This window comes from Balaenoptera ricei, chromosome 11 (assembly GCF_028023285.1).
Source record: "Balaenoptera ricei isolate mBalRic1 chromosome 11, mBalRic1.hap2, whole genome shotgun sequence".
NCBI classification, from domain to species: domain Eukaryota; kingdom Metazoa; phylum Chordata; class Mammalia; order Artiodactyla; family Balaenopteridae; genus Balaenoptera; species Balaenoptera ricei.
Window position 1 is genome coordinate 102221635 of NC_082649.1, and position 24254 is coordinate 102245888.

General features: G+C 54.3%; 1 protein-coding gene and 1 long non-coding RNA gene across 3 annotated transcripts in view; both read left to right on the forward strand.

Moving 5' to 3' along the window:
- Window positions 1–4528: 4528 nt before the first annotated feature.
- Window positions 4529–24254, forward strand: part of CAND2 (cullin associated and neddylation dissociated 2 (putative)) — a 30529-nt gene continuing 10803 nt past the window's right edge. For both annotated transcript variants that reach the window (XM_059940419.1, XM_059940420.1), the window contains exons 1-10: window positions 4529–4676; window positions 9665–9808; window positions 12799–12953; window positions 13666–13789; window positions 15464–15729; window positions 16769–16874; window positions 17056–17198; window positions 19070–19362; window positions 20405–20546; window positions 20922–22424. In XM_059940419.1, the coding sequence (XP_059796402.1) occupies window positions 4609–4676; window positions 9665–9808; window positions 12799–12953; window positions 13666–13789; window positions 15464–15729; window positions 16769–16874; window positions 17056–17198; window positions 19070–19362; window positions 20405–20546; window positions 20922–22424 (2944 nt within the window). In that variant the 5' untranslated portion in view covers window positions 4529–4608. The remainder of the gene's footprint in view (window positions 4677–9664; window positions 9809–12798; window positions 12954–13665; window positions 13790–15463; window positions 15730–16768; window positions 16875–17055; window positions 17199–19069; window positions 19363–20404; window positions 20547–20921; window positions 22425–24254) is intronic.
- On the forward strand, window positions 22435–24016 carry LOC132375222 (uncharacterized). Its single transcript, XR_009505964.1, has 2 exons — window positions 22435–22691; window positions 23522–24016. It is a non-coding gene; the product is annotated as an uncharacterized LOC132375222 (long non-coding RNA).

The window sequence follows — 24254 nt, forward strand, 5'->3', positions numbered from 1 at the left end:
GTAGTTGTGGCGCACAGGCTTAGTTGCTCCGCGGCATGTGGGATCTTCCTGGACCAGGGCTCGAACCTGTGTCCCCTGCATTGGCAGGCGGATTCTTAACCACTGCACCACGAGGGAAGCTCTAAATCTAATTATAATTAACTTATAAACTAAATTTGGATTAAATCAAGTCTACCTATTAGAATGTTAAAGGTAACTCCTAAGCCAATGAAATAGAATTTACAATTTCCATAAAAGGGGGATAAAAGGAGGGATAAAGAATATATGACCAATCTGGGACTTCCTGGTGGTGCAGTGGTTAAGAATCTGCCTGCCAATGCAGGGGACACGGGTTTGATCCCTGGTCCGGGAAGATCTCACGTGCCATGTAGCAACTAAGCCCACGTGCCACAACTACTGAGCCCCTGTGGCACAACTACTGAAGCCTGCGTGCCTACAGCCCATGCTCCACAACAAATGAAGCCACCGCAATGAGAAGCCCGTGCACCGCAACGAAGAGTAGCCCCCATTTGCCGCAACTAGAGAAAAGCCCGTGCACATCAATGAAGACCCAACACAGCCAAAAATAAATAAATAAATTTATAAAGAAAAAAGAATATATGACCAATCCAATAAGAAGTAGGAAGTAGCAAAGAAAAAGCAGGGTAAATTACACAAAATAGAATATAAGTGAGGATAAAGCATAAAATTGAGCAAGAGAAGCCAGACTCACAAAAACATGTACTATGATGTCATTCATATGAAAGTAAAAACAAGCGAACCTAATCTATGATTTTAAAACTTACAATAGTGATTTTATTTGGAGAGGAGAGTGGGAGTAGTAATTGGAATATGCAGGATGGGGATTTCTGGGAATTTGATAAGGTTCTATTTCTTGATCTGGGTGGTCTCATGGGTATGTTCAATTGGTGATCAATAATCAAGCTGTACTCTTAGGATTTTTGCACTTTGATGTATGTATGGTAGATTTCAATAAAAAAAAATTTTTAAACCTTTAAAAAAAAAAGAATATAAGTGAGGATAAAAGTCGACCAACCATATCAGTAATCACGACGAATATAAATGGAGCAGACTTGCCACTTTAACAAATTGGACTTAAAAAAATTTAATCTAGCCATCTCAGCTCGCTGTAGCAAAGGTGAATTTTTTTAAACTTCTAATTTTGATACAAATTATCAACTCAAATAAAGTGGCAAAAATAATACATAGAGTCCCGTGTACCCTTCACCCAGGTTCTCCCAATGGTGACATCTTATAAAACTGTACTACAATATCAAAGCCAGGAAATTGACACTGATACAGTACCATTAACTAGACTATCAGCCTTACTCCATTTTCACCATTTTTTACATGCATTCATTTGTATGCACAGTTTCTATGCATTTTAGCTCATGTATATATTCATATAACCACCACCATCCTCAAGATACAGAGCTGATACACCACCACAAGGAAATTACTTTGTGCTATAAACCTTTATATTTGTGGACATTTTAATAAATGATGCTGAGGCAATTGGGTAACCATTTGGAAAAAATAAAATTAGATCCATATCTCCTACCATACGGAAGAATAACATTTTTTAATTGCATGGCAAAAATCATCATAAAGTCAAAGACAACTGACAAACTGGGATAAAATGTTTGCAAAATATACCATATAGGGCTTCCCTGGTGGCGCAGCGGTTGAGAGTCTGCCTGCCAATGCAGGGGACACGGGTTCGAGCCCTGGTCTGGGAGGATCCCACATGCCGCGGAGCGGCTGGGCCCGTGAGCCACAACTACTGAGCCTGCGCGTCTGGAGCTTGTGCTCCGCAGCAAGAGAGGCTGCGACGGTGAGAGGCCCACGCACCGCGATGAAGAGTGGCCCCCGCTCGCCGCAACCAGAGAAAGCCCTCGCACAGAAACGAAGACCCAACACAGCCAAAAATAAATATAAATAAATTAAAAATTAAAAAAAATATATATATATACCATATATAAATATACCACATATAAAGAAGACTTCACGATTGAGGACAGGACTTCAGTTTTAACACCAACACACAAAGGGCTTGGAAGCCATCATTCCCATCCCTGCAACAAGAAAAGGCTGAACAAAATGAAAATCAACAACTTTTCTTAGACCCAACCGAGAAGTGAGGTCGAAGGGCAAACACCACCCCAAAATTTAAAGAGGCAGGAGAATCTAGAAAGTTACAGCTGAGATCTGCTTCCCTATAGCAAAAGCCACTGGAGCCATAAGCTGGTAGGAACACTTTTACGGCAATTTTGACAAATTGAGGGAGGCTGACTGGGAACTAGCGGGAGAGTGAGAAACTCCTGGGGTCACAGTCTTAAGGGAGCCCCCCACACTTTTGTGGGTTTTACATCCAGGCACCTCACTAAGTTCTCATAATGAAGAGAGCTCCCCTCTGAGTTCTGAGAAGGGGAGGAAAAGAGTAACCTCTGCGAAATACACCCAGAGTGTTCTCCATAACAAAGGCCTACTCTCCAGGAAAAAAGTCTTTACAAATCCTTATCCCACCTGTTTTTGGTGATTATAAATAAAGCTGCTATGAACATTTATGTACAAGTATTAGTGTGAATATATGCTTTCATTTTCCTTGGATAAATACCTATGAGTGTAATTGCTGGGTCATATGATAAGCATACTTTATAAGAAACTGCCAAACTGTTTTCTAAAGTGGCTGTGTCCTTATTTATTCTATTTCTATAACACATCCAAATCTGTCCATGTCTTCCCACCTTCACCACTACTCCCCTAATGCAGCCCCCATCAAACTTGACTGCACGACTCTTCAGCAGTCACAGGGGTCTTTCCAAAACACCAATCATGTCACCTCCTTGCTTAATGCCCTCCAGTGGCTCCCTAGAGATTTGACATAAAATCCTAACTAACTCCTCAACTTGGCCTGAAAGGCTGCGAATGATCTGGCTCCTGCCCGCCTCTCTGACCTCACCTCCTCCAATACTTGTTCCCACCTCAGGACCTTTGCACTTGCCATTCCCTCTGTCTGAGGAGCTCTTCCTGCAAACCTTTGCCCAGCTGCCTCCTTTTCCTCTGTTCAGGTCTTAGCCCAAATGTCTCTTCCTCAAAAAAGGCCCTCCTTGACTAACATGGCTAAAGTTGCCCCTCCACACCTAGGCACTCTCTATGCCCTCACCCCCTTTTGTTTTCTGTATAGCTCTTATTTTCCTTATCTAATCACTTACTTCCTTAATGCTCACATCCTCCATTAGAATGTATGGTCCCCAAGGGGCAGGGGCTGTGTGTGTCTAGTCCCCTGCTGTGTCCCTACTGTCCAGAAATGCACTGTCCACTACGGTAGCCACTAGCCATAGGTGGCTCTTTAAAGTTAATTAAAAATAAATAGAATTAAGTATTCCATTCCTCAATCATACTAAGTCACATTTCATTTAAGCCACATTTCAAGTGCTCAATAGCCACATGTGACTGATGGCCACCAGAATGGACAGTGCAGATGTATAAAATCTCCAACATTGCAGAAAGTTCTGTTGGACAGTGCTGCTCTAGAGCCCAGGAACCCATAATAACTGGTACCCAAGAAGTGTGTTATAAAATAAAGATTAATTTTATCCCTATCTTATGGGTGAGAAGAACATAGCTCAGAGAGGTTGTGTCATTATCCCAAGGCCACACAGCCAGGAAGCAGCCTGGCAGGGATTTGAACCCAGGGTTGTCTTGCACATGCGACTCACTTTCCCAAGAGCCAGCAGCCTCCTGGCTGTTTGGAGAAGTTCTGCCACTCTCCTCGTCCTCCTACAGATTCTCCCACCCTGAGCTTGTACCTACCTGGGGAGAAACTGTGCACGGCTTCATTCTGGTTAAGAACTGTTGCCCAGTCTGGGGTCAGTCCTGATTCCATCCCAGATTCACTGGCCATGTGGCCTGCAGCAAGTCCCTTTGCCTCTCTGGGACTCAGCTCTGCAGCTATAAAATGAAGAAGCTGGCCGTGATGTCCTGAGGGTTGGAGGTGGCAGGCAGGAGGCCTGGGGCGACAGGGTACACTCCATATCCTGTCTGGCTTTGGGGTGGGCCGCATGGGGAGCAGGGTGGGGGTGGAAGTGCTTTGGTTGGCTTGATCTACAATAGCAGCTCCTGTTTCTTGAATGCCTACAGATGAGAAAGCTGAGGCTTAGAGAGGTCAAGTAACTTGGCTAAGGCTTCACAGTAGCAGAACTGACGGAGGTGGGGTTCGAACCTGAGACTCTCTGTTACCATGCCTGTGTCTCGCGAGCAGGGTTGAGGCCCACAGGAATCATAGGGAGAGGCTGTCCGGCGAGAGATGGTGAGCTCCCCGTCTGTGGGAGTGTGCAAGCCGGTGATGGGCCGTCTGCAGGGCTGGCGCCTAGCCGAGACCATAGAGCTCCTAGCGGGCCCCTCCCGCCTCCCGCCTCCCGCCTCCCGCCTCCCGCCTCCCGCAGCGGCGGCCACAGCAGAGGCGAGCGCTGCGCCGCGGGGCGGGGCGGGGCGGGGCGGGGCGGGGGCGGCTATTTCTGTTCGCTGAGCGCAGCCCGCGTGCGGCGGGGGAGGGGGCCGCGCCGCCATATTCCCTCCCGTCGGCGGCCCCGTGGCGCAGCCACCATGAGCACCGCCGCCTTCCACATCTCCAGCCTCCTGGAGAAGATGACGTCCAGCGACAAGGACTTCAGGTGCGCCCGCTGCCCGGCCCCCGCCTCTCCGCCCCGCCCTGAACCCCCGGCCTTGCCCTCCCGGAGCGCCGGCCCTCCCCCGGGACCCTGCAGCCCCCATCTCTGCTCCTCGCAGCGGGCCCCACTCCTCCACCCGAGACGCCCCCTCCCCGCCTCTGCGCCCGGCGGAAGCTCGGGCTGCGTTCTCCGCGGATTGCTTGCCCTTTCCTCTCCGGGACTCCAGACCAGCTGCGTCTCCCACTGTGCAAACTTCAGCCCCTGCCTGCCGTCCCGCGTCTGAGCCGCAGCTTGCCCCTCTGCACGCTTCGTCTGCCTCTCCTCTCTCCACTTATGCCCAGTCCTCATCTCTCGCCGCATTTGATGGGCCCTGGCCCTCCTCTTCAACCCCCGCTGAAGCCCTCGGCCTCTCCTTGGGGATCCCAGCGCCTGCCTCTTCTTCTCCGCATTGAAACCCGCTCCCCTCCCAGGACTCCAAGCCCCAGGGCTGACTTTTTCACTCGTACCCTCAGCTATGCTCTCTACTCAACATCACCCCAGGCCTCCTCCCCGCACTTCATAGGGGCACCCTTTCCCCGCCTCCCGGCTTTGCTCTGACACCACCTGAGGGAGGGGGCTGGGCTGAGTGGCTTAGCAGACAGAGGTAGGTACGATGGTTTCGGTGGGGGCTTATAGGTTTTGTGGGCCACTCCCTTTCTGGTCCAGTCCCCTCCTCCTCAGGGGAAACTGAGGCCCAGAGAGGGGAAAGGATTGGTCCGTAATCACACAGCTAGTTCTGGACCCTCTGAGCTGAAAAGGAGTCCTCAGAGAGGATATAGCCGTTGAACATTCTGTCACTTTACCCCCCCCCCCATTTTACAGATAGAGAGAGTGAGGCTCAGAGGTAAGAAGGGCCCAGGTGCAGTCACAAAGCTAGGAAGTGGAGAATCGAGGTGCACAGCCAGGTTAGTCTAACACAGAGGATGAGATCTCAGCAAGGCCCCCTGACAGGTGAGGATACCCAGGCCCTGCCCTCCTGGTCTGACCCCTGCCTTCGGCAATTCATTCCTCAACACCGCTCAAGAGCCCCCGCTTTAGTAGAGCCTCTGAGCCACAGTCCTGGGTTCGGATCCTGCCTCCGGCCGCTTACCGGTTGTGTGACTGTGGACAAGCTGCTTAACCCCTCTGAGCCTCAGCTTCTGTTTCTGTGAAATGGGGATAATAACAGAACCCACCTCGAGGGTTGGTGTGAAGATGAAATGAGTTAATACATGCGGGATGCTTAGATTAGTGCCTGGCACCAGGTAAGCGCTTAATAGATTGACACTGTTGTGATTTTGGGCACATCAGAAATCTGCCAGTCCCCTCCCCTGTCTGGGCCTTTACCTGGAAGTTCTTTGTCTGCCCCGTCATTTCCCCCCTTCACCAGGCTAGCTTCTACTCAGTTGTCACCTCTTTGGGATGCCTCCTGATACCCAGGCAGGGTTAGGCACCTCCCGCAGCCCATATTTCTGCTGCATAACTTTTTAAGCCTGGGAGACCCAGAGCTCCTGGACCTCTGGACTGTGCACTCTCCTTTTGTGTCCAGAGTATGTTCTGGGTACACAGTTGGTGCTCAGTGAATGTTTTCTGTGTCCCAGGCTTCCTGCTGTCCAGTGTAATCTCATTCAATCTTCCTGTCTGCCTGGGTGGTAGTGATTGTTCTTCCTGTTCTCCAGAGGCTTGGCGAGGTGAAGTGACTTGCCCAAGGTCACACAGCCGGCCAGTCACCGAGGGGATTTGCACCATTGTCTAGGCCCTCAGGTCCAGGCTCCAGGAGAGGGAATTGGCCCTGCCAACTGGAGCCTGAGAAGCCCTTCCAGTCTGCTCTGCCAGCGGCCCTGAGAACATTTAAAACCACCCCAAGCATATGAGGATGATGTCTATTTTTAAAGTCCAAATACCAGGGGGGCTGGATCCCGCTGACCAGCTGTCCAGGCACCCATGTGGCCAAGTATTTCAGTTGAGTCGCCTCTAGGGTTTCTCTGGAATGAAACTGAGACTGTGTCCTCTGGCTCCTGGAGGCGGACGGTGACTGCAAGTGGGGGTCCCAGGCAGGTGGAGGAAGTCTTCGATCCCTGTTGTTCTGGGCCCCCACTCTGTGGGCAGGCGGCTGCTCTACTCCCACTCAGACTTCAACAGTGAAATGGGTAAATTGAGGGGTCTTGCAGGAATTCCTACATCATTTCTTGAAAACATAGTAGTATTGGTTGAGGAGCCAGGAGACCTGACCGGTGTGCTGATACTTTTCCCAACTTGCTGTGTGATACTGGGCGGTTCATGCAACCTCTCTGAGCCTAGTTGCCTCATCTGCCTCATGCCAAAAGCTGCTTGTCCTATTAAAACCTCCCAAAGGTGTTACGAAGTGGGGCAAAGAAAATTCCCATTTTATAAATGGAAAAATTGAGGCTGAGAGAGGAGTCGGTTGTTCAAGGTCACCCAAGTGATAAGTATATGGCCAGTATATTTACTTAAAGCCAAACTTCGGTGCCCAAGCTCTTATCTACCAAATGATACCCTTTCCTGTATACGCCCCCTTTACGACCACCACACACACATACACATATATGTGAGAGCTGAGTGTTTGCAGGAACTCTGGGGTGTCAGAAGTGCTGGGGAGTATTTCAGAAGGATTAGTTTCTGAGTTTGGATTTCCACACAGCTGGTTGGCTCTGAGCCCTGTTAGGGGCTGGTCCTAACCCTCCTTCCCCTTCTGCCCTTACCCTGCCCCCTCAGGGCCTCTTTGGACCTGTTGTTTGCTGGGCCTGGAGTCCCAGAGATGAACTGACAGGCCTCTGTGAGTTCACAGTTTAACAGGAGAGACACCGGTGACCAAGCTTGCAGCGCAGTGTGAGAGATGCTATAATGGAGGGGTCCAGAGTATCTGAGAGGGTCCTATCCAGGGGGACCAAGTGTGCTTAGAGATTGTGGGTGGAGGATAGGGCAGGGTGATGAGAGGAGTCTTCCCTGAGACTAGGACATTTGAGCTGGGCCCTTGACAGGTGAATGGGAGTTCAGTAGGTGGAGAAGGAAGAGACAGGAGGCCCATCTTGGGCAAAGGAGTACATCCCTTGGGTTGCCAGGCTGAGCTGGGTCTCCATGGACTGCAGCAGAAACTCAGCTTCAGGGCCCTGCCTGCCTTCTCTGAACATCCCTTCAGCTGGACAGACTTTGGGGTGCGTGTGGCTACCCCAGGCCTTGTCCTGGCTCAGATCCAAACCTCATCCTTCATCTTAACCTTGGCTGCTTGTCATGAGGTGGCCAGGCCCACAGGTGGGCATGGTCAGCCCTGCCACCCCCTCCTTGCCTCCAGCCCAGCCTCCTTTCTTCTCTCAGGCTTGAGGCTTATCCCAGCTGTTAAAAATAAACAGCTGTGACACCGACAAGTGCCCTCCTGCCTAAGGGGCCCTAGGGGCCACTGTGACATCCAGCAGCAGGTCTGAGCCTGCAAAGATGAGGCTGGAATCCCACTGTGACCGATTTTGCCATAGCAGGCTTGATGGGGCGGGGAGAGCGGGTTCTTGCTTGACTCACTCAAGCTAGAAAGCAAGGCTGGTGTGAAGAGGCCTGGTTGGGGAGCAAAAGCTGGACGCTTTCTTTGGGGCCGCCACTCTCTGATCCGGACTTCACAGCATCTCTCCTCTCTGCTGTCAAGTGCCTGCAGGAGCCAATAAACGGGTGCAGTGGGCCTGGGGAGAACCTGCTGAGCTGGGGAGTGTGCACCTACCTACAGAGGGCAGCCGCCACTGCCTCGAGCCAGTTACAGTCACCAGAGACCGTTGGCCCAGCTGTATTCAAATTTTCTGTTTTCAGGAGAATCTGGAAATCAGTACTTTTATGTCAACTCTTCTAATTTTTAAATGTCAATAAATAATTCAAATTTTCGAAAAACATTTGCCAGGTGGACACAGCCGAGGGCTGCCAGTTTAAGACTGCTCTCCCCTCCTGATCTTGGCAGGAATGGTGCTCCATGTTGCTACGGCAGCCCCAACTCCCCGTGACCTTCCAGCTCAGACTCCACTGCAATTTCAAATGCCGGGGACACGGCATCCGGCCACACGGATCTGCCCAGCTGTGGGTGGGTGGTCCTTGACGCTGATGCCCACCCTGGGTCTGCGAGCTGTGGCTGGGGACTGCTCAGCCGTTGCCATCTATGTCTAAGATATGCCTGTTGCCCGTCAACCTGGCCTGGGACGTTAGTTCTCAGCGTGTGGTCCCCGCCCCTCAGCCTCATCCGGGAACTTGTTGGAAATGCATAATTTGGGGCCCCAGCTCAGGCTTTGTGATTCAGAAACCCTGGGGCCCAGCAGCATTTAGCAAGCCCTGCAGGTGATTCTGATGCTGGCTACGGTTTGAGACCCGCTGGTGTGAGGGCAGGGCTGAGTGATTCTTTGAGGTCGGGTGGGCTGGGCGGGGCTAGTCCCCCTCCACCTGTCAGGTAGAGAGGCTTCCTGCTGACACCTGACTTGGTTGCAAGGTTTGTGTTCGACCTTCTAGCCCGACTGAGACGTGAACGACGTGACATTATAATCATGGCAGGACACTTACTGAGTGCCCACTGTGTGCCAAGCACACCCCATACATTGTCTTCTTGTATCTTCCATACAACCCCACAGGGCAGGTACCGTTCTCATCCCCACTTCTCAGACAGGTTAAGTAAGGCTCAGAGAGGTGAAGTAACTCGCCCAAGTTCCCATTTGCATAAATGGCAGAAGCAGGAGCCATGTGCTTTGGAGGTCCTAAGCCTTTAGCTGGGATGCTGTGTGTCCGAGTCTGCCACCTTGGGCCAGTCGGTATCTCACACGCGTCGCCTTGTGGTAGCCCAACTGTGCCCACCGCCCAGATAATCTACTTGCCCTTGACTGCCCCTGACCCTTTGTATCAAGGTCTACTTCTGGGGAACTCTAAGGTGCTGCCCAAATCACCGGGGCCCAGGAGCTGCTCGGCAATCCTCCTCTGTCCTCCCTGCCCAGGTTCATGGCCACCAGTGACCTGATGTCAGAGCTGCAGAAGGACTCGATCCAGCTGGATGAGGACAGCGAGCGCAAGGTGGTGAAGATGCTCCTCAGGCTTCTGGAGGACAAGAACGGGGAGGTGCAGAACCTGGCGGTCAAGTGGTGAGCGTCGACCCTGGTGGTGATGGGAGGGTCCCTGCCCCTTTGGGGTACAGCCTCTGAGAGAAGACTTGCTGAGCAGCTCTTGGAGTGCCCGTGGAGCCGGACAGTGACTTGGTCTGGGTTCCCCCAGAAGTACACCCCGTGGCAAGGATTCAAGCGTACGTTTACCAGGAAAGAGATCCCAGGAAACTAGGTCGGGGGATAGAGAAGTGAGGCAGGGAAGGAAGAAAAGCAATAAAGCATCGAGCAAGTTTCTCCTGTGGGCGAGTGGAGCTTACCCCTCCTGGGGATCCCTGGCACACAGCGTAGGACATGCACCTTGGAGTGTTCCCACCTGCCAGCTTTCCTTGGTTGAGGGCTGCTCCTGGGGTAGGTGGAGGGTTATGCATTCGTTGGCATCTCCAGCCAGGGAAAGCCCTCAGGCACGGATGCAGGTGCTGGCAGCTGGAAGGTCAGGCTGGCACGCACAGGAGTGGTGGGGGTGAAAGAACGCGGCGGGGGTGGGCGCGTTTGCCGTAGGCATCATGAGGTGTGGTTCTGAGACCTTTTGCCAGTTACCCCCAGAGCTGAAAAAGCAAGATGGGGTATGTGCAGGGCATGTGTGTGTGTGGCGGGGTAAGCAGGGGACTGAGGAATGGCGGGGGTCAACAGAGAATTGGGGCACTGCCTGTCAAAAACAGTACTCTGCGAGCTGGATCCAGGTAGTGAATTGGGGCGGGTAGTGAATTTCAACTCGATCCCAAGAGTAGAGGAATTCAGTAAAGAGTTTCATGCAGGAGCAAGACGTGCTCAGGTTTGTGGTCTGGGAGCATCCCTCTAACGGTGGAATTGAGATCAGGTGGAGTGGTTTCCTACTAGCAGAAGCAATAACCCCTTTTTATAACACGTAGTCTGAAATACTCTTATCACGAAATGAAATTCATGCATAATAGAACCTGCCTTTACACATGATTACAAAACAGTTTATATAATGCCTTAAACTGGAGCATAAAGGAGAAATAGGAGGAACGTTGTTGATGGTAAAATAGTATGTGTTTCACTGTGTAAATGCTCAGGCGCGTTGATGGTAGACGTGTAATGAAGTCGTGAGAAGCCTGCACCTGAGGTAGGCTCGCCGAGGCAGGAAGCAGGTGGAGACAGGTGTGGACGTTGGGGACTCAGATAGCACAGGCGGCATTGCTCTTAAGAGATTTTCTGAAATGGTGACCATGTCCCGGTAAAGTTTCCCAGGAAAATAAAGTACAGTCTTCCTTCGAGTTACCTGATAACTACATTTTTGGAAATTTTAAGGGTATATTAAAATATTAATATTTTAATATATTAAAATAGTGCAAAAAAGTACTTTGTGTTTATATGTAAAATGAAATTAGGTTTTGGACTCAGATAATTATAGAAAGGCTGCTTACCTGTATGAATGCCCAGTGGGATGTTAGAAACTCCAGCAGGACATGGAACGTGGTTTTACAATATTGTCTTTCTGTCATCCGCGACCTCCCCCCCCACCCCCGTCTCCTCAATAAAAGCCAGAAGTGCCATCTCATTAGTTACGATGAGCATGACTAATAGAAGGGCCCCCCCAGTAAATATCCAAAACGCCCCTCAGGGCAGAATCACCCCTACTGAGAACCAGTGCTATAGAAGGTAGAGTGGAAAGACCTGGGATTACTTAGAAGTCAAGAGTTTGCCAAGTGGTGTGCACTGCGGCCACCTGGGACCCTTGTTTAAACTGTGTGCTCCCCACCCAGGGATTCTAATTCAGGAGGGGGCTGGGGCGGGCAGATGAGGATGTAACACCCGGGAATCTGCATTCTAATGCGCACTGTCATCTGAGAACCACTCTTTTAGGTCAGAGGTTCTCAGCCTTGACTGCATGTTAGAATCACTCGGGGAATTAAAAAAAAACTCACCAGCTCCAGGCCACACCTGAAACCAATTAGCTGAGACACTCTGGGGCTGGCACCTGGGTAACAATTTCTTAAAAGGCCCCAGGTGACGGCAATGCGCAGTTAAGGCTGAGAAGCAGTGTGTCTGGTGCGGTTTTTAAACTTTCGCGTGCATTCGAATCAGCTGGGGGTTTTGTTGAAGCACAGATTCTAGTTCAGTAGCTCTCGGGTAGGACCTGAGCTGCTGCATCTCTGCGTCTCCAGGTAGTGCTGATGATGCTGATCTGTGACCACGCTTGGAGAAGCAAGCCTCTAAGGCAGAGGTTCTCAAAGTGTGGTCCCTGGACCATCAGCATCTACTGCGAACTTGCTAGAAATGTAAATTCTCAAGCCCCACCTAGACCCCTTAAGTCTGAAAATCTGGAGTGGGGCCCAGCAATCTGTGTTGTGTTTTTTGTTTTTTTGTTTTTCTTTTTGTTGCGTTGGGTCTTCGTTGCTTCATGCGGGCTTTTTTTTCTAGTTGTGGCAAGCAGGGGCTATTCTTCGTTTGCGGCGCTTGGGCTTCTCATTGCAGTAGCTTCTCTTGTTGTGGAGCGCGGGCTCAGTAGTTGTGGCTCGCAGGCTCTAGAGCACAGGCTCAGTAGTTGTGGCGCACGGGCTTTGTTGCTCTGCGGCACGTGAGATCTTCCCGGACCAGGGCTCGAACCCACGTCGCCTGCATTGGCAGGCGGATTCTTAACCACTGTGCCACCAGGGAAGTCCCACAATCTGTGTTTTAACAAGTCCTCTAGGGGATTCTGATACACGCGCAAGTTTGAGAACCCTACTCTTGGGCATTCTTTGGTTTCCAGCTGAGGTTACTGGGTTCGATGGTTTGGCCGTATACTGAGATGTAAAACCCAAGAGGAGGTGCAGGTTTGGGAGGTGCCAGGAATGATGTCGGCATACCCAGAGGGTACCTCTCTTTCTGGCAAAATAGGAAGTCCCCTGTTGATCTGGGGCCTTTTCCTCAGCACATGTGGCCCCATAGACATGAGGGGACATAAGGGGCAGCCCGACTCGGGCTGAGCCTGGGCTTTTGGACCTCCTCCCTCCCTCCATATTCAGCCTGGGTCCTCTGGTGGGCAAAGTGAAGGAGTACCAGGTGGAGACCATCGTGGATGCCCTCTGTGCCAACATGCGGTCAGACAAGGAGCAGCTCCGAGACATCGCTGGCATCGGCCTCAAGACCGTCCTGTCGGAGCTCCCCCCGGCAGCCACAGGTACTCAGGTCTTAGGGACTCGGTGCTATTGCTGTTTGTCCTAGTCTATGATTGAAGAAGCTGAGGCTCAGCGAGGTGAAAGGACTTACCCAAGGTCAGCCAGCTAATAAGTGGCAGAGAATTCAGACCCAGATCTGTTAAACTTCATGGCTCTGTTTCAGGGATGCTTTTAGCTGCAAGTAACAAAGTCTAACTAATGGCAGCTTGAAGAAGTAGGGGGTTGCTTTTCTCACATAACTCTGAAGGGATCTGCCACTCCATTTTTACAGCCATTCATTCAGAAGCTCCATTAGGACAGGGCTGAAGTCTCTGCCCATGTCTCTTGCCCTTTATAAGAAAAGCACGTGTTTCCCCAGAAGACTTTGACCTGTATCTCACTGGCCAGAACATGGTCACACCTGGCCTCTCCAAGCAGCAAAGGAGTCTAGGAAAGAAGTGCTTAACTTTTCCCACCTCCGCATTGGAAGGCAGAGGGCAAAGGGGTCAGGTGTGGGGTGAGCAAGGCAGCAGGTCAGCCCTTGGTTCTTTAGCTCCCCAGCTGTCTCCTTTAGTGTGGTCTGACTCTGTGTCAAACCTTGGACCACGCCAGCCCTGGCTTTCCTGGTCAGCAGGATTCGGGGGATGTGGGCTCAGGAACACAACCAGAGCAAAGGCCAGCCACAGGTGGAGGCCAGCCCTGGGCCTCACCACACCCACCTTGTGCTCTGTGCAGGCTCCGGCCTGGCCACCAGTGTGTGCCGGAAGATCACAGGCCAGCTCACCAGTGCCATCGCCCAGCAGGAGGACGTGGCTGTGCAGCTGGAAGCCCTGGACATCCTCTCTGACATGCTGAGCAGGTGCGGGAGGCCACCCTGGGCAAGGAGGACAGGGGGACAGGGAGGCTCTCAAATTCACAGAGCCAGCACTTACTGTACACCAGGCCCTGTGCTAGGGCTCTTTAGTCGTACCAGCAGTGTCCCAGGAGAACGCGTTTGTCACCGTTTTATGGGCTCTGAGAGGTGATGTGGCCTGTCTGCAGTCACAGTCAGTAAATGGCAGAACCTAGGTGTTGAATTCAGGTCTCTCCATAGCTGGAGCCCATGTGTTGTTCATCCTCTCCCTCGGCCCTTCTTTCTCTTTTTCTTCTCTTGGATGAGTATAGCTGGGCCTTTGTTTTAAATTGCACTACACATCTTTAAAGTATTCATTCATTCAGCCTCTCAAGATTTGAGCACCTACTGGAAAAATGTCAGGTGCTGGACTAGTTCTGGGAATATGGAGTTGGCTGGGTCTTGGCGGCCCCTAAGGAAAAACTCACAGACACATAAATCTGTGAATGGAGTAAGAACAACAATACGGCTAAGAGCAGGAGCCCATAACCCAGCTGGGGGTGGGGAACCTTCCTAGAGAGGGTCCAGCCAGCTGAGCCTTCAAGGGTGGGCAGGACTTGGCCAGGCGTGGGTGAGCCTAAGGGAGACCCTGGATGGTCTCGGCCCAGAGGGCAAAGACCAGAGAGACATGGGGTCCTGGGGGTTGTGCAAAGCAGTCGTGGGGTGTCATGAGGAGGGGCTGGTGTGGAGAGATGAGGGCTGGGAGGGTGGGGCAGTTGACTAAAGATTCTACTGAAAGTGTGAGGAGCTCACGGAGGGGTTCTCGGCAGGCATGAGGAATGCCCTGGGTGTATTTGTGTGTTTTAGACTGATCTTTCTATGTGCAGAGTGCACGGAAGGTGGGAGGGGGTTGAATGGGCAGGGAGACTGCTTAGAAGGCTTCTGCAGGCAGGTGAATTCAGGTTGTATTTAGGAGGTAGACTCCACAGCGCTTGGAGTGGATGAGAGGCAAAGACTCAAGGCTGACACCCAGGGGTCTGGCTTTCGTAACTGTGGGCACAGACACAGGGCCATTGGCCGTGTAGGTGCGCTCCAGGAGCAATGTCGGGGCGGGCGTGATGGTTTCCGTTCGGAACATGTTGAATTTGAGGTGCCTGGGAGGTACCCACTCAACCGAAAACTCCATAGGGCAGGACTGAGGGCCAGAGTCCGTCTTGCTCTCCCGAGTTTCCAGCCCAGGCCCTGTCACATAGTAGGTGAATGCATAAATAAATGAAACCCAGGAGAGAGGTCTGGGCTGGACAGAGAGATGTGTGAGGGTAAGGTCAATGTGTTGGTGTGGAGTGAGAGAAGAAAAGGTTTCAGGACACATATGGGACAGGAAAAGCACAGGCCTGGTTTGAACGTGGGATAGAAGCTGCTGCAGGGGCTGCGTTCTATCTGTGCAGAAACCGTTCTCTGGTGTTCCCTCTTGCCTTGAGCCCGGAGCTCAGCTTATCCGAAGGGCACTGGGGAGCCACTGAAGGAGTTAGGCAGAGGCACACTTTAGATCACCCTGGCCTCAGTGATGGGGAGGGTGAGGGCCCTTCGGTTGTCATAATGGGGGAGGTGGCCAGGAGCCCATGGGGAGAGGGGAAGTGCCTGGCCCAGGCTGCCTGCCGGGTGGGCCTCACCCGACACCCCTTCCTTCCGGCTCCCCAGGCTGGGCGCCCCGCTGGGCGCCTTCCACGCCAGCCTCCTGCACTGTCTGCTGCCGCAGCTGAGCAGTCCGCGCCTGGCCGTGCGCAAGCGGGCTGTTGGGGCGCTCGGCCACCTGGCGGCCGCCTGCAGCACTGACCTTTTCGTCGAGCTTGCGGACCACCTGCTGGACCGGCTGCCCGGCCCACGCGCGCCCGCCAGCCCCGCGGCGATCCGCACCCTGATCCAGTGCCTGGGCAGCGTTGGCCGCCAGGCAGGCCACCGCCTCGGTAAGGGGGAGGGGCCCCACGGGGAGGGGGCGGGGCCGACTACAGGGATACTGGGCTGAGGGGGTGGGGCCCGGGTGAGCCACCTCTTTGGTTAAGGGGCGTGGTTGAGGTGGGGAGGGGCGGGGGCGGTGCTGAAGCGCCTGAAGAGGAAGAGTGGGCTCGAGAGGCAGCCAGGTGGGCCCTGAGCTCAACCTGCTTCTGAGCCCTACCCAGAGGCTTGCGAGGGTAATTATAAGTCATGCCTCCAAAGGGATGATGTATGTACAATAAACCGCATTACTTAAAGTGTACAATTCAGTGTGTTTTGAACTTTTCGTGCACTTGTGAAACTACCACCGCAATCAAGATGCAGAACATTTCCATCACCCCCAAAAGTTTCCTTGTGCCTCTTTGCAGTCCATCCACCCTCTGCCCCACCCTAGGCAACCACTTGTCCACATCCCCCCAAACAGCAGCCACCCTCGGGAGCATGGACCTGGGAGAGGGAACTGCACAGGACCAGACAAGGGTTCAGGGTGGGAAAGCGTACGGCTGGAGAAGAGCTAGGGCAGAATCCATATAAAGCCCAGGGACCAGTGAGGGGGCCCCCCTTGCCTGGTAAGGGCAGTGCCTGCCTCCCCACTTTCCTTGCCCAGGTCTACAACCTAGTGCAGGAAATAAGGCAAGAACATGAGTAATAGTTTCAACAACAGATGCTTCTTATTGAGTGCCTGCTTTGTGCCAGGACCTGGGTGGAGATCTTTATCTGAATCTTATCGTTAATCTTGACAAACTCTCTGGCTGGTAGGCATTGTTATCCCTACTGTGAAGATGAATGGTCTGAGGTTAAAGAATGTTGTGATGTGCCCAAGGTCCCATAGCTTATAGGGCGCTGAGTCAGGGCTAGAACCCACATCTGCTTGACTCTGAAGCCTCTGAGTAACTTTGCAGTGGCCAGGGCTGCAGGTGCAGGCACAGGCTGAATGCTGTGGGCTGGGGGAGCCCCGGAGATGGTCTGGCCTTACCTTGCCTTGCCTCAGTGACCCACCTGGCCCTGCAGGGACCCATCTGGACCGGCTGGTGCCCCTGGTGGAGGAGTTCTGCAACCTGGATGATGATGAGCTTCGGGAGTCCTGCTTCCAGGCCTTTGAGGCCTTCCTGAGGAAGTAGGTGCAACAGGGGTGCTGGAAAACGGGGGCCCCGGGGTTTCTTTGAGAAGTTGGTGGGGATGGAGTGGGGGCAGGATGCTGGCCTCAAAGCAGTCAGTTCTCAGGACTCACCACTGGGCCCCATCCCCAACCCTGTCCTGCCTGGGTCCAGCAGAGCCTCGCCTATCCCACCCCACAGGTGCCCCAAGGAGATGGGCCCCCACGTGCCCAACGTGACCAGCCTCTGCCTCCAGTACATAAAGCACGACCCCAACTATAACTACGACAGTGACGGGGAAGAGGAGCAGATGGAGACGGAGGATAGTGAGTTCAGTGAGCAAGGTGAGTGGCCAGCTTGTCCTTGGGCTGCTGGGTGGAAATGGGTGCAGCCTTCCCGCAAATCCCCCAGCCAAAGACAGGGGCCACATATGGTGCCCCCATCCTGATCCCAGCTCTTCCTCAGGCTCCAGCCCTGCCCTTGGAAATCTGGACCCTCTGTGGTGCCCACACTCTCTGATTGCACAGATCACAAGATAGTAGTAATTGCTGATGTTTATTGAGCATCTCCTGATGTCCTACGTGCTATTTTTTTTTTAATATTTATTTGTTTATTTTTGGCTGTGTCAGGTCTTAGTTGCGACACGCGGGATCTTTCATTGTGGCGCTCGGGCTTCTCTCTAGTTGTGGCGTGCGGGCTTAGTTGCCCCATGGCATGTGGGATCTTAGTTCCCCGACCAGCGATCGAGTCCACGTCCCCTGCTTTGGAAGGTGGATTCTTAACCACTGGACCAGCAGGGAAGTCCCCTAAGTACTCTCGTATTTCATGTTCCTTATAATGACCCTAGGAAACCAGGTATTTATTATCATCCCCATATTTCAGACAAGGAGACGGACACTTATGAGAAGAGATTTGCCTGAGATAACACAGCTAGGAAGTGGCGTAGCTGGGCCTTGGAGCCGTGTTTACCAGACTCGCCCACCTCATGCTGCCATCTCTGTACCCTTTTAGTTATGGTTTCCAACAGCCATTGCTTTAACCCAGCAGAGTGAAGCTCTAGTGGTGGAATGATTGGCACTGGCAGGGAGAGATACCTGGATGGGGGATGGACTCAATGGCTTCTTTCCTTCTGTGCCTGTGGGCCTGTCTGTCACTCAGAGGGAAGGCCCTGGGCCCTGGAGGCATTGATGGAGGTGAGGGCCTTAGGTCCTGATGGGTACTCAGAGTGAGGTGCGGTGGTAGGAGATGAGATTGGACAGGCATTTTGGGCTCAAATGCCCGGCCAAGGAGATTGGACATTTTCTTGTTAGTAACAGGGAGCTCTGGATGTTTCTTCATGGGTGACATAGGGTGGAAATAACAAACAAGGGTCCATCAGAGGGGACACATCTGCTACGCTGACAAGGCACATCTGGGGGACCATCCACCTGGCCCACTATGGCTTGTCCAGATGCAGTGCTCTGAGAGTCTGAGTTCTCTGCAGAGCAGTGTGGGTAGGAACATGCTGGCCTTTGAGCCTGTGCCTGGGGGCATCCCTAGGGAGGACTGTCCCCCTCTGAGCCTCATGTGTGTCTCCCCAGGTGTATGAGTTGGCTTTGTGGGCCTCATTCATCTCTGCTGTTTCTAGCTGTGTGTCCTCAGGAGAGTCCTCATTCTCTCTGAGCCTTAAATGTATCATCTATAAAAGGGGGCTCAAGACACCTTCATTCCTGAGGCATGGTGAAGACTTGAGCTCTGACCTCTTGGGGGAGCTTGGAGAGTGGAGAGCCACACAAACACAGCTTTTCCTTATTGTTAGTCCTGCTTGGAAGCCGGAATCAGGACCCTGTCTGGGGCAGGGGAGCTATCACCTTTCCCTTCTGAAATCCCAGTAAATGAAACATCACGCAGCCAGTCCTGAAACCCAAGGATGGGTCTTGTGCCCCAAATGGATTCCCTAAATCCTCACTGGAAGCTTGGGAGTCAGTTTTTCCCTGGTGCAGTCAAAACAACCAAGAGTCTGGAGGCAGCGGGAGGACCCTGGTGTAACTCCAGCTGGTTCCCTGCTTGACGCCACCCCTAGCACACAGCAGGTGTTCATTAACCGGTAGTGACCATGGAAAGGTGAGGCCCCGGCGGAGCCCCCCTCACTGCCCCCTCACTTCTCACCCCTCCGTCCTGGGAGACCGCCCCGGGTGGTGCGCAGGGCTCCATGGGTGTCTGGTTCCCGCCCCAGAGAGCGAGGACGAGTACAGCGACGACGATGACATGAGCTGGAAGGTGCGCCGGGCAGCGGCCAAGTGCCTGGCGGCCCTGATCAGCTCTCGGCCCGACCTGCTGCCCAGCTTCCACTGCACCCTGGCGCCCGTGCTCATCCGCCGCTTCCGGGAACGCGAGGAGAACGTCAAGGCCGACGTGTTCGGGGCTTACATCGTGCTGCTGCGGCAGACGCGGCCCCCGAAGGGATGGCTGGAGGCCATGGAGGAGCCCACCCAGTCGGGAAGCAACCTCCAGATGCTACGAGGACAGGTGTGCCTGCCTGCCCCTCCCCATGCCCCTCCCTCCTGCTCACAACCCTTCCCTCCTCCGTCTCCCCACCCTCCCACCGCCCCCCATCTCTCCACCCACCGGATTGTGCATACCGAGCACCTGCTGTGTGCCCGGCCCTGTGCGTGAAGTGGCGGGGCACAACAGGGAGCAAGACGGATGAAGTCCCTGGCCCTGGACCACACAGTCTCGGGCAGATAGCCCACAGCACAAGTAGGGTTCCAGGCCACAGGAAGGGGGTTCAGTTTTATTCTAAGAGGGTAGAAGCCACGGGAGGGGAATTATGGGATCCCACTCACATTTGAAAAAGCTCACTCTGGCTGCTATGTGGGGAATGGATTGTAATGGGCTGGAGGCCGCTGCAGCTGTGCAGGTGAAAGGGCGTGGTGCCTTGGGCAGGGGGCAGGGGGACAGGTGGTCGGACTTGAGAGATAGTTTTGGGTTTTGCAGATGGATGTGAAAGGCAAGGGGCAGGGAGGTGTCATGTGAGTTCTGGGCTCTGGCTAAAAATAGTGCAGTCCCTGAGATGGTGGAGGGTGGAGCGGGGGCATGTCTAGAGTTCTGTTCTGGACATTAATGTTCGAAGCCCTCGTTGGATGCCGGAGTAGAGATGTCTGGCGGGCAGTTGGCACACAAGTCTCGTGTCAGAGATGTAGGTCTAGGAGTCATTGCTTCAGGGGAATCCTCAACTCAGAAGTGGATGAGCTCACTGGGGAGGGGACCCCGGTGCTTCACCCTCACCAAGTGTAGGAGTGAGAACCACGCTGCCCGGTGACCTTGAGCAAGTTACTTCAACTCTGTGCCTGTTTCCCATCTGTCAGCTGGGCACAGGACTAGTACCCACCTCAGAAGGCGAGTGTGGAATCAGGTGCCTGGTACAGAGCAAGTGATGGGAAGCTTGGGGTGGAATGATCCTCTCCACGCTGGGGGTCCTCCATGGGCAGGTACCCGGGCAGAGTCCCCCAGTAGTGGGTGGGGTGTGGAGGTTCCTGGGTGGTCACTGACCTCCCCCGTCCATCCACAGGTGCCTCTTGTGATTAAGGCCCTGCAGAGGCAGCTTAAAGATCGGAGTGTCAGGGCCCGCCAGGGTTGCTTCAGCCTCCTCACCGAGCTGGCAGGCGTCCTCCCGGGCAGCCTGGCAGAGCACATGCCCGTGCTGGTAGCAGGTAGGATGAACTGGAACCCAGTGTCTGCTGTTCTGGGCTTCTCCCTGAGCCCAGCCCCCAGCCCCCAATCCCTGAGAGTGCCGCTGTTCAGCAGCCTACAGTGGTTCCCCACTGCCAACAGTGAGAACAGGGATGGGGTGCAGGCCCGATGTCCTGTTTTTAAATAGGTTTCCTGGCCTGTGTCCTCAGCCCTGGCTCCGGCCACGGCCAAGCCCTGACCTCACAGAATCTGCTGCATGAGAGCCCAGGTGCCTGGGTCCAGCTCAGACGCCTGAGGGTACTCCACCCCTGCATCCAGGGAGGGCTGAGTTGGGTCAGGGTCTGTGGCCTGGTAACCTTGGCCCGCCTCCCCCCCCCCCCCCGCCCCCAACCCAGGCATCGTCTTCTCGCTGGCGGACCGCTCCAGCTCCTCCACCATCCGGATGGATGCCCTGGCTTTCCTGCAGGGGCTGCTGGGCACAGAGCCGGCTGAGGCCTTCCACCCGCACCTGCCCACTCTCCTGCCACCTGTGATGGCCTGCGTGGCTGACCCTTTCTACAAGATCGCAGCCGAGGCCCTGCTGGTGCTCCAGGAGCTGGTGAGGGCCCTGTGGCCGCTGGACGGGCCTCGGACGCTGGACCCCGAGCCCTACATTGGAGAGATGTCCGCGGCCACCCTGGCACGGCTTCGTGCCACCGACCTGGACCAGGAGGTGAAGGAGCGGGCCATCTCCTGCATGGGCCACCTCGTGGGCCACCTGGGTGACCGGCTCGGGGATAACCTGGAGCCGTCGCTCTTGCTCCTCCTGGACCGCCTGCGGAATGAGATCACCCGGCTCTCTGCCGTCAAGGCGCTCACACTGGTGGCCGTGTCCCCGCTGCGGATCGACCTGCAGCCCATCCTAGCCGAGGCACTGCCCATTCTGGCCTCGTTCCTGCGGAAGAACCAGCGGGCTCTGCGGCTGGCCACGCTGGCCGCCCTGGCCGCCCTGGCCCAGAGTCAGGGCCTCAGCCTCCCGCCATCCGCCATGCGGGCCGTGCTGGCCGAGCTGCCCTCCCTTGTCAGTGAGAACGACATGCACGTGGCCCAGCTGGCTGTGAACTTCCTCGCCACTGTGACCCGCGCCCAGCCAGCCTTGTTGGCCGAGGTCAGCGGCCCTGTGCTTGCAGAGCTGCTGCGTTTGCTGCGCTCGCCCCTCCTGCCGGCCGGTGTGCTAGCGGCCGCCGAAGGCTTCCTACAGGCCCTTGTGGGGACCCGGCCGCCGTGCGTGGACTACACCGAGCTCGTCAGCCTGCTCACGGCGCCCGTTTACGAGCAGGTGGCGGACGGCGGGCCCGGCCTGCACAAGCAGGTGTTCCACTCGCTGGCTCGGTGCGTGGCGGCCCTCGCAGTGGCCTGTCCCCAGGAGGTGGCGGGCACGGCCAACCGCCTGGTCTGCGATGCCAGGTCGCCCAGCTCGAGCCCAGGGGTCAAGGTGCTGGCGTTCCTGTCGCTGGCCGAAGTGGGCCAGGTGGCCGGGCCGGGCCCCCAGCGGGAGCTGAAGGCGGTGCTCCTGGAAGCCTTGGGCTCGCCCAGCGAGGACGTGAGGGCGGCTGCCTCCTACGCGCTGGGCCGCGTGGGCGCGGGGAACCTGCCTGACTTCCTGCCCTTCCTGCTGGGGCAGATGGAGGCCGAGCCCCGGCGGCGGTACCTGCTGCTACACTCGCTCCGGGAGGCCCTGGGGGCCGCCCAGCCCGACAGCCTGAAGCCCTACACCGAGGACATCTGGGCCCTGCTGTTCCAGCGCTGCGAGGGCGCCGAGGAGGGCACCCGGGGGGTGGTGGCCGAGTGCCTCGGGAAGCTGGTCCTCGTGAACCCTCCATTTCTCCTGCCCCGGTTCCAGAAGCAGCTTGCTGCAGGTAGGGGCACAGGGATGGGCACAGGCAGCCCAGATCGGAGGTGGGCGGAGGTCCGCATTGGGCGAACTTGTTCTGGTCATCGGGTCTGAGAGTCACAAGTGTTGACAAGATTCAAGGCAGAGGAGCCGTTAAAAACAGTGTTTCCTGAGACTTAAAGGCCTCTTCCTGTGGGACCCTCTGGGATGGAGGGGACAGAATCCTTGATGTGTCCCTGCGACACATAAACTTTTCACGGTGCCCCTTGCGGACAGCAGCCTTGTGGTCCAGGTGAGAGTTAGTAAAGGCAGTTCTCTGAGGGGCCAGAAACGGCAGCCTGCAGGATGCAGCTGTCTCGGGCTAGCATGAGGCAGGAGCAAATGGAAACGTGGCCTAGGATTGGACGCCAGGCACCAGGCTGTGGAGAGGGCCAGGGAAGGGGTGAGGAAGGCAGGTCTTACATTCCGGGGTTAGGGCACATCAGGATGTTCTGCAGCTCAGGAGGGAGGAAAGCGGGCAGGTGGACTGTGGGCTCTTAGGCAAGTGGAAGCCCCTGAGGGCGAAAGGCCTCCAGGCCTTGAGCTGGTCACCTGGTCCCCAGAGGGTCAGTGCTGTGTTAGTTGACATAATGCAGCCAAAGTGCTTGGTATAGTGGGTGGTACCTGATTAGTACTGCTGGTATCCACTATCGTTGCTGTGTCAGTGACTCCGGTTAAGCCCTTCCTGGGTTGCTGGTATACAAGCAGCAGCTCTGGGCCCTCACCGCTGTGTGGACAGGACAACCACGTTGAGGACGTCACCTGTTACACTGCACAGGGCTCTTCACAAGGAACCTTGGGAGGCAAGAGTCTTGGGATGAGGGCCAGCCCTGCCTTTTCTAAGCTCAGATTTGTTTAGACCTCGTGCCCACTGTTGAACCAGCTAACCAGTCACATTTCCTATTTAACTGCCGGCTGCTGGGATGCTTAGAGCCGAATCGGCGGCCTGCTTCTAGCAAGTTCATAGGACTTTCTAGTTGCCTCTCGCTGCGTGCCCCTCACTCTGGTTTCCATCTCACTTTGTCCTTGGCCTCATTTTTCTTAATTCAATTAATCCTGTTCTATGTGTATTATCTTCATCAGCCACCCTGAATCTTCTTAGGAGCCAGTCAGGATGGAAAGAGAAAGAGGAAAAAAACTACAAGTCTGAAGTCAGTAACTCACTCACTCATACCCTAGCATCAAATTGTAAACTTTCTGCTGAGTCTTGAACTGAAGTTTTGGATGGAAACAGCCTTAACCCATTCAGTGCTGTGTGCCGGAGGGGTGGAAGCTGCCGATTAATCTCCTTCACCCTAATGGGAAGTGTACTCCCTTCCCTTTCTGCAGCTCCTCTACTCAGAAAGCAAGCAGAAAAGCAAAATTAAGTGAATTCAGCCTGCTTGAAGCACAACTGCTCCCTCCTTGGAGAAGCCCACAGAGAGGGCTCAGAAGCAGCCGGTGAATTCTGGACCTGCTGTGTGACCTTAGACGTGAATTTAACCTTTCCGGTCTCTCCTCACGTGTAAAATGGAGATTAAGAAGAATTTTTATTAATTATTGTTACAAATATTATATGATTTATTATTATCAACCAATGACTAGGATTAATTAATTAATCCTGAGTATTAATTGAGATAATGTGTCTGAAAAATACAACACAGCCCCAAGGCCTGGGCAGAGAGGTCTTTCTTCGAGTTGAGCCCTGTCTTGGGTTCTCGTTCTCCGTTCCTGCCCTTGGCGTGGCTGCCTGAGAACTGGCAGTTTTACCCTCTCAGCCGAAGTAGGAAGAATTCAGGGGAGATTCTGGGCTGCCAAGGAAAGTGGTAGCATCAGC